This window comes from Octopus sinensis, linkage group LG26 (genome assembly GCF_006345805.1).
Source record: "Octopus sinensis linkage group LG26, ASM634580v1, whole genome shotgun sequence".
Classification (NCBI taxonomy): domain Eukaryota; kingdom Metazoa; phylum Mollusca; class Cephalopoda; order Octopoda; family Octopodidae; genus Octopus; species Octopus sinensis.
In genome coordinates, this window is record NC_043022.1 from 12,076,453 (window position 1) to 12,090,512 (window position 14,060).

General features: G+C 38.3%; 1 protein-coding gene across 1 annotated transcript in view; it reads left to right on the plus strand.

Annotated features, from left to right (window-relative positions):
* The window catches only part of LOC115224759 (cyclin-L1), a 33,879-nt gene extending 21,061 nt beyond the window's left edge, over positions 1-12,818 (plus strand). The window contains exons 4-11 of the mRNA XM_029795660.2: positions 2,588-2,708; positions 4,410-4,474; positions 7,744-7,843; positions 8,842-8,946; positions 9,072-9,195; positions 9,880-9,973; positions 10,778-10,873; positions 11,928-12,818. Of these exons, the coding sequence (XP_029651520.1) occupies positions 2,588-2,708; positions 4,410-4,474; positions 7,744-7,843; positions 8,842-8,946; positions 9,072-9,195; positions 9,880-9,973; positions 10,778-10,873; positions 11,928-12,270 (1,048 nt within the window). The 3' untranslated portion in view covers positions 12,271-12,818. The remainder of the gene's footprint in view (positions 1-2,587; positions 2,709-4,409; positions 4,475-7,743; positions 7,844-8,841; positions 8,947-9,071; positions 9,196-9,879; positions 9,974-10,777; positions 10,874-11,927) is intronic.
* Positions 12,819-14,060: the final 1,242 nt, after the last annotated feature.

Here is a 14,060-nt window from a genome sequence, read left to right on the forward strand (position 1 = left end):
TGGGAACTGTTGAAACAGCCTGACTGCCTCTCTCCATCCTGATCTTCCATTAGTGTTTTTAAGTCTTCAACTTTGCAAGCTGTTGTTTATGTCTCTTCTGTGGTACCACAATTTGGTGTCCACAGCAACATTACTCACAAAGTTCTTCTTTACTTCTCCGAAAGTGGCCAGCAAACCTCAATCTCCACTCTTGGATGCTTGATAAGAGAGTTGGTACTTTCCCATATGACCATTTTGCTTCATCCAATTTCTGGGAAAATGAAATTGCATGCTCAAACACGCAGTAAATTAGAATTCACAGTTACTACATATCCTCTCTCTTCAAAGAACTATGGGGACCTAACATTCCTAAGTTTTATACATAGCACAACACACTGTTTCTCATACAGTGAAGGGGGCTCATTAAAATTTTTGTGGATTGGTCTGTGATCTATAGCAAAAGCTTTACCTTTTCACATTGTCACCACACCAGAGCAACTACTGGATGCTCTGGTGGATTCTAGTGATTTGGCTATGTCTAATGAAATGAACAATGTCACCATTTCTGTCAACAGCATATTTTCAGGCTTTCTTTGCACAGTCATATTGTTTTTACGATGAAATTTCCATCAGGGTGTATTTCAATCTGAGCTGTGTCTGGTACCGTGCTCATGTGTTGTAGTAGGCTTTGAAATGATGTATTTTATGACATCTGTGTCATTTTTTTTTCCATAAAAGCTTACATGAAAAGGCAGATAGAAATGTTTCTGCACTGAGTGACTGAACTGAGATATCTACAAAAACGTTTCCATTACCAAAACATGTTACACGTACCGCAAAACACCTGACCATTCGCTTTACCATCAAAGTATATAGTCATTTAAAAAATTATACCAGTTTTCTCTCAGGCTTGCTATATAGATCTGAATTTTGTTGTTTTTAACATCCATTCTAGCACAACTTTCAAGTTTGATTATTGCTATCTGATTATCATTGTTAACTCCCCCCACACACACCTAATTTGTAGTCGAGGAAATTCACCAGAAGAGCTCATTTAGATGTTTAAGATTTCATGATCCGTAGTTATAATTTTATTAGTGTTCAGTGAATAATTAGCAAATATTGAAGCCTTAATCTAAAACTCATCAAACATAATAAGGTGCTACTATTGAGGAGTATAGATTGTTTGTCATTTATAATTCTTAAAATATTGGATTGGTTTAAGTAACATATTCTGTTTATTTCATGCAATATTTCCACTTGAGTTAACATGTAAAATTAACGTATTTTTCATCTCTTACTTTTAATTGATACCATTTGATTACTAGCAAGAATTTTTGTAATTGAAACTGATTTGTTTGTGGAAATATTGTCAATCCAATTTAGTCAGAATTGTTTGTAGGTGTGGCGGTTCTTGCTTTCGTTTTGATCGCGGAATTGTAAATTTGTAAACAAAAGAACCAGTCTCCGTATTTCAGTCAAGTAAACATCTAAAGCACTGTTCAACTTGTACTGAAATGTTCTCTAGAACCTGCTGGAAAAACTTACCATTACCAGTGAATTTGGCAGACATTTGCAAATGTTCACACTCGTTGCTTCCCGAACTCCTCAGGGTGAGTTGAATTTTTCTGATTTTCTCATAATCTAAACGTTAATTATCTTCTGCTAGTTTTAACAGTTTCTAAGACAAGATGGTTCTTTCCTTTGATTGTCATAACTGCATTGTTTTTTTGTTTATTATTATTTCTTTTTTTTTTTTTTCCTTTTGGTTTAACTTTGTCTTTGAGAATCTTCTGGTATCTGAAATGGTAGAGTAATTCCTTAAATGTTTCTCTCTCTCTCTGTTCCTTTCTAATTTTTTTATTATAACAATTACCGATGCCATTGCATTTCTTCAGGAATTTTTTCTTACATTCTATAAACAAGAGAAAAGGATGGAAGCATTCTTTATGAGGGGTAAAAGGAATGGACATTGAGAACACCCTGAACATTTGCTGTTCATCGAATGGACTTAACCAGAATGTCTGTAAAAAGTTTTCTCATAATATTACATATTGGTTGAAATATCCTTTCACTCATAGTAATCGGGTAGCCGAGAATATATTGCATTGTTTTAAGGTTGATTCATTTCTTTTATACTTTTGCATTTGTAACAAATAATGTTTTTACAATTCTCCAAGTTGTGAAATACTTTGTTGTCATTGTTTTGTCTAAACACAGTCTGATGATGGTTTTATTTTATTAAGGTAGTTAGAATGGAACCTTACTGCTTCTCCAGCCAATTTTGCTCCTGTGTCTGCAACACTTTACACACATCTCTAAAACTATAAATTCCTCTGGACAATTAAGATACAGATGCATTCTTCTAGACTACAATAATTTAGTTTTGTGAAAGTATCTCCATGTTTTCTGTTCAATGGCAACACAGCTGTTGCTCATTCTCTCTCGTCTCAACCAACCACAACCCTTATCAGTTAAATGTGATTCCAGTTCTTCTTCTAGTCAAAGTCTTATACTCTTTTGAGATGTTATTTGCAAGGACGCAGCAGCCTTTTTTTTTTTTTTTTTTTGACACATATCCGCAGTGTGGTAATCCTTGTACTTGCAGGACAATCCATCCCATGGTGCTTGACCAGAATTATATCAATTTAAAGAATCAAGTTATCAAGGCTGAACGGAGGGTTCTCAAAGAGTTGGGCTTTTGTGTTCATTTCAAATATCCACACAAGGTAAGTTGTTTCGGTTCTCATAGCAACACTTGGAATTGGTAATTTCCATTATTTTAACAACATATTCCAGTTCTTAGCTATTGGTATGCTTGTTCTGCACTCATTGGCTTTCAATGATTTAGTGCCTTCTGGTGAGTGATTGTGACTAATATATTCTGCATCTATCCTCAATTATGACAAGTGTTTGGTTAATTGAAAAATGAAACAGGAGGAAAAAAAGATTTTGTTCTAAGCATTATGGATGGGTGATAGGGTGCTGCCCAAGCAGAACTTTTGACTGATTGCTGACCTGTGTCAATACAGCTGTTTTCGTAGTGAGCATAACACAGTTCACAGTGAGTGTACCATGTTATCCTTGGTCAGTGATAAATGAGGATAGATGTAATATAATAGACAGGCTACCAAATGCACATCTCTCTCCTGTGTACACAGTGGATTGCTAGCATGGTTGGAGCGTCAGACAGAATGCATGACTATTTATTCTGGGTCTTTGTACAACTTGCTGTGTGTGGCTTTTTAAAAATTTCTTCTTCCTTCTGATGATGAGGTGAATGAGTACTGGTAAAAATACTGGTGTGCAGCTCACTTTTACCCTTAAATTTGTAATTTTTAAGGTTCCTCTCAGTGGTTCCCAGACTTTTTGGGGCTGCCACACTCTTGGCACCCAGGCCACATTCTTAATGCCCCCACCCCAAATAACCATCACAAATATAGACCTCTTTCTGAAGCATGTTTAATAAATAAAGCTTAACCTAATGACCCCATTATCGCTCCACTTTTCTTCAATGCCCCCTTAGAACTTATCACCATGGGGGAGTACAATACTGTTCCCGGTGTTACGGTCAAAAGGATGTGTCTATCTGCTTTGGACCAGACATGCACCTAAAACCATGTGCTTCTACCAAGTCATGATGGTGATGGCTAAATTATATAATTGATGTATATCTAAGGGACAGTGGTCAGTGTGTTAAGCAAAAGTACCTTGTGGTATTGCTTTTGATTGAAAACCTTATGTCCCTTAATCCTAGGTTTACTTAGCCTTTCTCCTACTATGAGTTTGATAAAGTAAGTAGCAGGCAACGTACTGGAATTCTGAGTGCTTCAGTATGACCATAGTCCAGTGGTACATGGTGTTTGAACTTTTCCCTGAACTTGAATATTTCCAACAACCATTTGTTAGTCAATATTTTGTTAGATGCTAGAGTTAGTAGCTGGTACACACAAACACGCAAGTACACAGTGTCCTGGTTAACAGTAACCAATTTAGTAAGTATTTAAGGCGGCGAGCTGGCAGAAACATTAGCACGCCGGACGAAATGCGTAGCCGTATTTCGTCTGCCGTTACGTTCTGAGTTCAAATTCCGCCGAGGTCGACTTTGCCTTTCATCCTTTCGGGGTCGATAAACTAAGTACCAGTTACGCACTGGGGTCGATGTAATTGACTTCATCTCCTTGTCTGTCCTCTCTGTGTTTAGCCCCTTGTGGGTAGTAAAGAAATAGGTACATGGTGTTTGAACTTGAAATGTTTCTTCTTCGATTCTGTTGGAGCTTTTACAGTGAGGTGTAGTTAGAAGTATGCGTGTACTTAGATATGATGAAATGTTTTTTTTAGTTACACGTTGAACAAAAACGATTACAATTGATGTTGTATTGACAGATCTGCTGTTAACAGCTGTTGCCCTTCTTTCTCTCTACCTCCAGATGATTGTTATGTATCTACAAGTATTGGAGTGTGAAAAAAACCAGAAGCTTGTGCAGTGTGCATGGTGAGTATTTTCAGTTGATTGCGATTAACGGACACTCGAGTGTCACAGTAATTAAAATTAATCACATAAACAGCAGCATCTTGTCTTCTTGTTGTTCTTTATTTATAGGGGGAAATAGGGGCCAACTCTTTTTGATTCTGTTATCAAACTGGTAGCGAAGGGTTCCAGGGTTGCGAAATCAGCAATTTACATGGTCATCAGGGACAATGTTGAAATATTGAATAGGGGGAGTGTTTAGCTGGGAGGGAAGAACATGTGGTGGTAGGTGTTTAGATCCTAGCCAGCCCTGATTCATTTGATGTAATCAAAATATTCCAACCATGGCCATCCCCTCTTCCATTTCAGATAAATGTATCTAGGCATATGTTCTTTTGAGTGACATCTGGTTGTTGTTTCCAGCAGTGACCATTTGGTGGTTCTAACATAAATGGTGGAATCTTTAGTAAAATGGGAAATGTCTAAAAGAAAAATTTAACTGTTTAAGTCCCAGCAGATTTATAATCAATTGTTCCCAGCATTACCATCCAGCCCCCCCCCTTTTCCCTTGGACTACTTTATTTATTTAATGTCTTGTCTTTTACTAAGAGAGTGGGGTGTGATTTGAGGCAGATCGGACTGCCATTTCCTTGCAATTTAAGCAACCATGTTGAGGCTCCCTTAGTAGTTTAGAAGACAGTGTGGAGGGAGGGTTGTTGCATTGTGCGATCATGTGCGTAAACCATGAAGACCGGCTTTGAGGCTGTTGTTATTTATCCTTAGGTTGGCTTTGGTCAAGTGGATATGTGATCAAAAGCGTTCCAGCCACGGCCACCTCATTTTTATTTTTCAGGCACACCATGTATCTAGGACACTTTTTCTTATGTACCCATCAATTTTTTTCAAGGTGGTAGGGTGTGATTTGAGGGAGATTTGGTTGCTATTTCTATCTAACAGGGTCACTGTGTAATCTGAGGTGTTTGTGTGGGAAGTTGGTTATTCAAGTTCAGGGTTATTTGCTATTTTCTTAATAAAATTAAACTCTTTGTCAGCCACTAATTGTTTATTAATATTGATTTTCTTTTTTACCTGCCCAGCTGAAATGGGTAGAACTTGCTTTGTGCCATCCTAAGACTGCCGACTACTGTCTACTACAGCTCCTCCTACTGTCGATCAGGAAGTGTCCTGAGAACCAGTCACCACAACCCTGCACAACTGACATGCCACCTGCATCATATTCTCAGAACAAGTTCTTGATGGATCCAACCAGTGCCTGCTGTTGATTTTGCAGTTTGTCATTCAAGCAGTGATTCAGGGCTCTTTTCTGATTTTATGGCTTTTTGTTAACTCATTCAGTCCTGTGTGCCAGGTCTCTCTTTTTGAGAAGATGTCTTTTATGAAATTTTTTTAAAATCCTAGAACGCTTCTGGTAAAATTACAAAAAAACACTAAAACCAACCAGAAAAAAAAAAAGGTAATAACCCAAACTGCTGCGGTGCTTCCCTCTCGTTTGTACCAAAATTTTCCTCTTTTAATTGATGTCTTCCTGTGTTTTTTTTTTTTTTTTTATTCCCTGCTTTTGGGCTGCTTTAGTTTCTTCTAAGATGCAGAAATGTTTTGAACTTTGAAACTCCTTCCTTCCCATTCTAGCAGTCCTAACATGATTCCATTATTCCCCCGTTTTCCCCAAAATGTGGGCTGGATGAGTTGACATGTCAGTCTTCCTATGTAAGCTGTAATCAGAAAAATTGTATATATTTTTCTAAACAACTTTTCCCTGAACTTGAATATTTCCAACAACCATTTGTTAGTCAATATTTTGTTAGATGCTAGAGTTAGTAGCTGGTACACACAAACACGCAAGTACACAGTGTCCTGGTTAACAGTAACCAATTTAGTAAGTATTGGTCATTCATTCATCCATCCATTCATTCATTCATCATCATTTAACATTTGTTTTCCATGCTGGCATGGGCAACTTTTTTGAGAAGCAAGCTACAATACTAAAAAAAAAAACAAAAAGAATTCAAGATAGTTTTTCATTAGACATGCCATTCACAAAGTCCCATGGGCTGCAGTTTTCCCATAAATAGATTAAGGCAGTAAACACTGATGGTATGCAAGCTGGTAGCTCAATTTTTCTGTAGCTACTAGACCTGATGTGTCTATAAACAGAACAGTTACTTGTTTCTCTGGGATTGGTCAAGTGATGTAGGCACCTGATGAGACTTTAATAAGAATTGAAACTTGATTAAAGCTCTGTTTTCTTTTTTCTTCTTCAATGTACAGATGGGCAAAATTGACATGTTTGTATATGTCTACTGTGTAGATTATTATAATATGCAGTGAGAAGCCTGGTGTGAGTGAGCAACTAATCACCACTTAACTCTGCTGACGGTACTGAAACAAATACTACACTGCACTGATTGGTCATGTCAGAAATAATGTTTGACTAAATTGTCAATTTAATGATCTCTGATAACTCTTAATTGATAAGTATTTACTCTCAGTTTTTAATCTGCTCTCTTTTTCATCATCATGCTCATGTCTGCTTTCCTAGTTCAGATGGGGTCTGCTGAGGCAGATTTTCTATGATGCACCCATTCCTGCTGAGAGCAATTTTATGATGGGAGAAACTAAAAGAATAGTCATATTCCCGTTGGACCCTGAAATTTATTATAAACTTGTGGCCATACTGATGCACTACTCCACATAAACTCACATGGTTACCAATAGAACACTCACTTCAGCCCTAGTCAATTGCTGTCTTTCTATACCCCGTAGTTTGTGGGTGGATTGATTTCAGTATTGAACTGAGCCAATTTTGTTTTTGTTCTTAGTCAGTGGGTGGTAATGTTTTGGGAATGAGATTGATATTCTAATTACATCTACTTCACTTGCAACGAGCATTGCATATGGCCCCAAGATTATCTAATTGATTTGCTATGAACATTGCAAATATCTCTATTTCCTTCATTTAATATAAGTCCAATATAGCTGGAATGCTTTTGATCACAGAATCTGCATGGCCAGGATTGGCCTGTGGCTAAATAACAGCTAAAGATATATTCGAGTTTTAGTTACGATTTTGAAGATATTTTAATGTGAAAGTTCCAGGGGGTGATTAGGTGAAGCCTGTTGTATGTTTGTCTCTGTTGTTGTTGTTGCATTATTGTCATTCCAAGAAAATAGCATTTCGATGACTATTTCTACAAACTCTGCTTCACTACAAATAAATGTTTCATACCTCCCTCTCTATTTCCCTATTTTTCTCTCTCTCTCTACTCTTACAGGAATTATATGAATGACAGTTTCAGAACAAATGTATTTGTACGTTATCATCCAGAAACAATTGCTTGTGCCTGTATTTATCTTGCTGCTCGACAACTTCAGGTAAGAACAAATCTTTTTTTTCTTTTAATGTCTGTGTCTTTTATGTTCACCTTTTACGTTAAGATTTTGCTCCAGCACCACACTGCTACCATCTTTCTCATCTTCCCATAATATTGGGTAATTGTGTATTTCCTTTATAATAAGACTCTTGTATTTGTCCCTCCCTCTATCATGCTTGAACCTAGGCATTGACAACCTCTCATGAAGCAAGGTGTGCCATTCGGAAAGCAAATACCTCTCACAGTCAGTGATTTTTTTTTTTTTTTTTTTCCTCTGTTCTTTTTCTGTCTTTCAAGTTGCTGGTGCCAGTGACATGGCAAAAAAGCATCCAATATAGACTATAAAGTAGCTGGCGTTAGGAAAAGCATCCAGTTGTAAAAACCATGCTAAAGCTGACATTACGAGTTTGATGCAGCCCTGCAACTGTCAGTATGGAAAAACTGATGATGGTCTTTGTGATTTGATGTGATTTCAAGTTGTAACCTAAGAATAAACTTGTTAGGATTTTGCTTAAATATTGCAGTGACATCAACAGTTGATATCACTGCAATGGTTACAAAATCTCCCTTTCTGCTAACTATGAACCAAGATCATTGTAAACGTTGAAGATAGGCACTTGAAATTTGTTATTCCATCAGTAGATGCATTAGGATCGTCATTGGGTTTGATGTGGTTTATTGAGGCAGATACTTTTCCATGGCTATATTTTTTTTTAAGAATATTGGGAATGATGCTGACGCACATTTTCAACTACCATGCTGTTTCTAGACAGGGTGGGAGAGACACACACACACATAGGTTTCTTTCATTTTCCGTCTTCCAAGTTCATTCAAAAGGCTTTGGTCAGCTAGGGGCTGTTGTAGAAGACTCTTGCTCATAGTGCCTTGTAGTGGGACTGAACCTGAAACCACATGCATGGGAAGCAAGCTTCTTAACCTCACAGCTACACCTGCACGTATATATAACTAATAATATATTGTTGTTTCTTTAATATTCAGATTCCTTTACCAAATAGTCCCCATTGGTTCTGGTTGTTTGATGTTACGGAAGAACAGATCAAAGCTGTTAGTTTGACAATTTTGAGGCTCTATGCTAGGAAGAAGGTAAGTTGATATTTTAGTGTTATGATCGAGAGCTTAAAATAGTCGCTCAACTTTACCTGCCTTTCACTTGACTCGTCTTTGCCTTTCACTAGATTAAATCTTACTTTTACGCATCTTGTTTCCAGGCAAACTGTGATGAATTAGAGAAAATAGTTGCTGAACACAGACGTATACAGGTTGAGGCAAAACTAAAGGCAAAAAATCAGAAATCTGGCAATGGTACCCCCAACTCGACAATTTCACGTCCTGGTAAGTGATTCTCAATGTTTTGATCTCTCTCTCTCTCTCTCTCTCTCATTGTTATATCATCATCATCATCGTTTAACGTCCGTTCTCCGTGCTAGCACAGGTTGGATGGTTCGACCGGGGATCTGGGAAGCCAGAAGGCTGCACCAGGCCCAGTCTGATCTGGCAGTGTTTCTGCAGCTGGATGCCCTTCCTAACGCCAGCCACTCCGTGAGTGTAGTGGGTGCTTTTTACGTGCCGCCGGCACGGAAGCAAGTCAAGGCGGCGCTGGCATCAGCCACAATTCGGATAGTGCTTTTTACATGCCACCGGCATGGAAGCCAGTCTAGGTGGCGCTGGCATCGGCCACGTTCAGATGGTGCTTTTTACGTGCCACCGGCACAGGGATCACAACTGCAGTTTCCTTTGATTTTGATGTTGGTGTACTTGACTCAATGGATCTTCTCAAGCACAGGGTCGAAATGGTGTTTCTTCACTTGCCACCTGCACAGGAGTCAGTCCAGTGGTCCTGGCAACTGCTGGGTGCCAGTCATAGGATTGGTTATACTATATAATTAATTAGTACTAGCAGTGGTGGTGGTTACTGTATGGTCCTTATTGCTGTGTAGTTTGTGGTCCCTTCACCTTATTCACTTATTTCCACAAACGTCTGTTGTGCCATTCCTAAACATGTTCATTTCATTTCAGCTTCCCCCAAGTTGACTTGCAGTCCAGTGACCTCTTCAGCTCCAACGAAGGCCAAGAGTAAAGATGAGCGTGTTCAATCAGACCACAGTTCAGAGTAAGTTGTCCAGTCTTAATTTAGTAATTAAAAGCAGGTGTTAACTTTTTCGTGTCTCATAAGTAATGTGTTTGACTGCATAAGAGATGTGTGAGCTTTTTGGACACTGATTTCAGAGTGAATATTCAGGAATAGATAGCTTTTAGTTTCATTAAAGCAATCTAGCTGTGTATAAGAAGACAGGCGTGGCTGTGTGGTAAGTAGCTTGCTTACCAACCACAATGTTTCGGGTTCAGTCCCACTGCGTGGCACCTTGGGCAAGTGTCTTCTACTATAGCCTCGGGCCGACCAAAGCCTTGCGAGTGGATTTGGTAGACGCAAACTGAAAGAAGTCCATTGTATATATGTATGTATATATGTGCATGTATGTTTGTGTGTCTCTGTTTGTCCCCCCCTAACATCACTTGACAACTGATGCTGGTGTGTTTATGTCCCCGTCACTTAACAGTTTGACAAAGAGACCAATTGAATAGGCTTACAAAGAATAAATCCTAGGGCCGATTTGTTTGACTAGAGGTGGTGCTCCAGCATGACCACAGTCAAATGACTGAAACAAATAAAAGGATGATGGTAATGTAAATACTATTCGTATGAAATTATGCTAGGTAGGAGAGAGTCGATTGTAGTAAGAAGCTTCAGGGGCGAATTTAGCTAAGAAGAGCCTGAGGTTTTTCATAGATAAAAGTGCGTCTTATATGCCATCAAATACAGTATTAATTTGGTTAGTTTTTTTCTTTGTGTTAATAGCACTAAATTAATGTCTTCGTTAATTAACCCGTCTTCATTCGTGTGTTTTTCTTGTAGTGATCCTGCACCACATAACCATGTCAACAAGAGGCGGCGAAGTCTTTCCAGAAGTGACAAAAGCCTATCAGACTCCAACTCAAAAAGTAGATCGAGGTGAGTTATTTGTTGTTGATGTTCAAGTGGGTGGGTTACTCTTGCTTCAATTAAGTATAGCTCCAGTAATGATGGCTTGTAGGGACAAGTACCATTATAGCCCCTAATGACAACTTATTTGATCCACTTGATGTATTAACCCATTAGTGTTTAAACCAGCCTCATCTGGCCCAAATATTCTATGTTTTATATTTGAACTAGCCATATCTAGCCTCTTGCACCTAACCTACATTGACATTCTAAACATATATATTCACATCATTGAGATTTCAAGCTATGAGATAATGTATGATTAATTCAAAACAGTACGTTTATATATTTGTTTTGCAAGATTTTTATGTGAAGTCATGTGTTGAAACAGATATTGTTATATTTCGGAATGGTCATTTTGCCAGTTTAGCCAATAATTAAGATTAATGTAAAAAATGAATAACACTGAAGCAAAGTAACACCAAATATATAGTGCGTGTGTTTTTATTGGCTAAACTGGCAAAATGACCATTCCGAAATATAACAATAATTCAAAACAATTTGAGTGAAAAAGAATTACATTTAACAGAGTAATCTGAACATTAAAGGGTTAAAGGAGATTTTTGTCAAAAGAGGAGGGTAGCAGTACATTATCTTTTCAGTTTCTCTTAGACTTATTTAGAGAAGTAAGGTTTCCGTATTTGTCAGGGATTCTTAGAGAGCCACAAAATGCATATAATTTAATATTTGAAGGGAAAGAAAAGTGTCGTATATGGTTTATGTCGTTAGAACTCCTCTTTTTTAAAATTTCGAACAGAACATGGCTAGAAGTATATTGAGTTCTTCATAACCAGCTGATCTAGCAAGCGGGGCCTCATATCAGTGAGGAGGGGCCGGTGCGCATTGATGCCGTCGAGAGGTAGGCCCCGAAACGGCGCGCATTCTCTCCTGATGACCCCATACACTTGCTAGCTTCCGGTATAGGGAGCTTTTAACTGGTAGCACTTGCATGTGCAAGTTTTTTGCAAGACATCATCTTAGCAATTACTGTGTATTATTTGAGTGAATTTCTTTTCTTTTGCAGATCCGAGAGGTCTTTCAGCCACAGTCACAGTCGATCTCCTGCCAACAAGAATAAACGGTATCGGACCCCACCACGTAAATATCGTAGCAAGGACAAATACTCGCCCGAGCGCTACGTCCAGAAAGAGAAACACACCCACAAACGGAACAAACGTCGGTCATACTCGAGAAGCCGCAGTCGGTCGTTCAGCCAGTCCCCTGAACATCGACGTGCCGGCCACAAGAAATACTACCGCGAGAGGGACCACTATCCTTACAATCACAGCCCCGACAACAAACAGTACAAGAAACACAGAAACCACCGCAGCCCCTCTTACGAGAGGTATGACAAGTACAAACGATAATGCCAGCTTGTCAAAGCAGAATGTGATTTTTGTATACCAGTTTCCCCTTCCCCCCATGCCACTCACCATGTAAGTTGACAATTTCCTACCCCCCCCAACACAGGAGAGTGTGTTAGTGGTTACCACCAGTTTGTTGGTCTCAGTTGACAGCACCCACCCCCAACCTTTCACCTTGCTGTATTCCCACAGTGATACATAGGTCCTTTTTCCCCTTTTAGGTTACTTCTAAAAAAAATTTTTTTTTTTTTTTTTTTTTTGTTTATTCAAAAAAGAACAAAAAGAAAAAACGTGGATTCTTGCGAAGTCCATGGAACAATCTAGATTGAAATGTTTGCTGGGTCTGTTGCTACTGTGCACTGATGGACTAAAAAGTTTGTGTGTCTGTGTGGGTTTGGTCCTGTCTTGTGTTCCATCGTCTTGGCTATCTCATCTACTTCTCAGGGACATCATTTGTCGATACTCATCATGCCATGGAGAGGATGTGAAGACAGTTGTAAATATATTTGTAAATAGACATTAAAACATATATCTGTATAGATTCAAACTTCTCTCTGTCTTCTTTTATTCTTGTTCTCTTTTTGTTGTTTTTAGCCCATTTGATGGCCTGCTTGAAACTGCCTCTGGTTTTATAACAAACTTCTTGTTTTAATGTAATGAAAATTTTAAAATCTCTCATCAGAATTTTATGTTGATTTATGTTCCAAATGCCTATTTCTTTACTACCCACAAGGGGCTAAACACAGGACAAACAAGGACAGACAAACGGATTAAGTCGATTACATCGACTCCAGTGCGTAACTGGTACTTAATTTATCGACCCCGAAAGGATGAAAAGCGAAGTTGACCCTCGGTGGAATTTGAACTCAGAACGTAGCGGCAGACGAAATACTGCTAAGCATTTTGCTCAGCGTGCTAACGTTTCTGCCAGCTCGCCGCCTTCCAAATACCAGCTGTACTATGACAGTTATTTTAATAAGTTTTTTATTACTTCCAAAATTACTTGAATCATAGGCAGTGTATTTCAACAGAAATGTCATAACAAAATGGTTAATATTCTTGGAACTGTTTCTGCTAATATTGCACTTGTTGAGATCAGGGTCTTTGTGGTGGTCCAATCCTGCTCAAACGGATTTTATGAATGAAAGACTTTCCAACCATGACCATTCTTTCTTTAATGTTCAAATTGTGTATTTCTGATTAATCTTCTTAGCTGCTATAGGTTGGACAAGGAGGCAATGATCCAGAGCACTGTGCCAAGTTCCATTGCCTACTTTTGGATGGCCTCAGCTTAATGCCCTTCATAACACCAGCCACTTCATATACTATGGAATACTTCAACTTCAAGGGTGGGCTTGGCCTTTTTCTCAAATTGTAAAATATTTGAGGCAAATTTTCGGCTGCTGTTTCTAGATCAAGTTATCCTGTAGACATTTCATCAATTTCGGTGGGTTGTTGGTTTATGTCAGGTTGGGGTCGTCATTAGTACTCCCATATTTACAATCAGTTAATTAACAGAGTAATCCAGATATTCTGCCTCATTCAAATCAACCAGATCTGGCATCTCACACCTAACTTACAATATCATTCTAAAAAGAAACAATCTCATTGAAATCTTAAAGCTACAAGATAATACATAATTAATTCTAAAGGTGAATAAATAAGCATTACATTTGGGGAAATAATGTGAAAGCTAAAGCTCTGAGGAACCCCTGATTTATTTTATCATTCCTCAACAAAGAAAAGTCCTCAGTATTGGTGAGGTTTGTTTAGAGTTACTGTAATGAAACAAC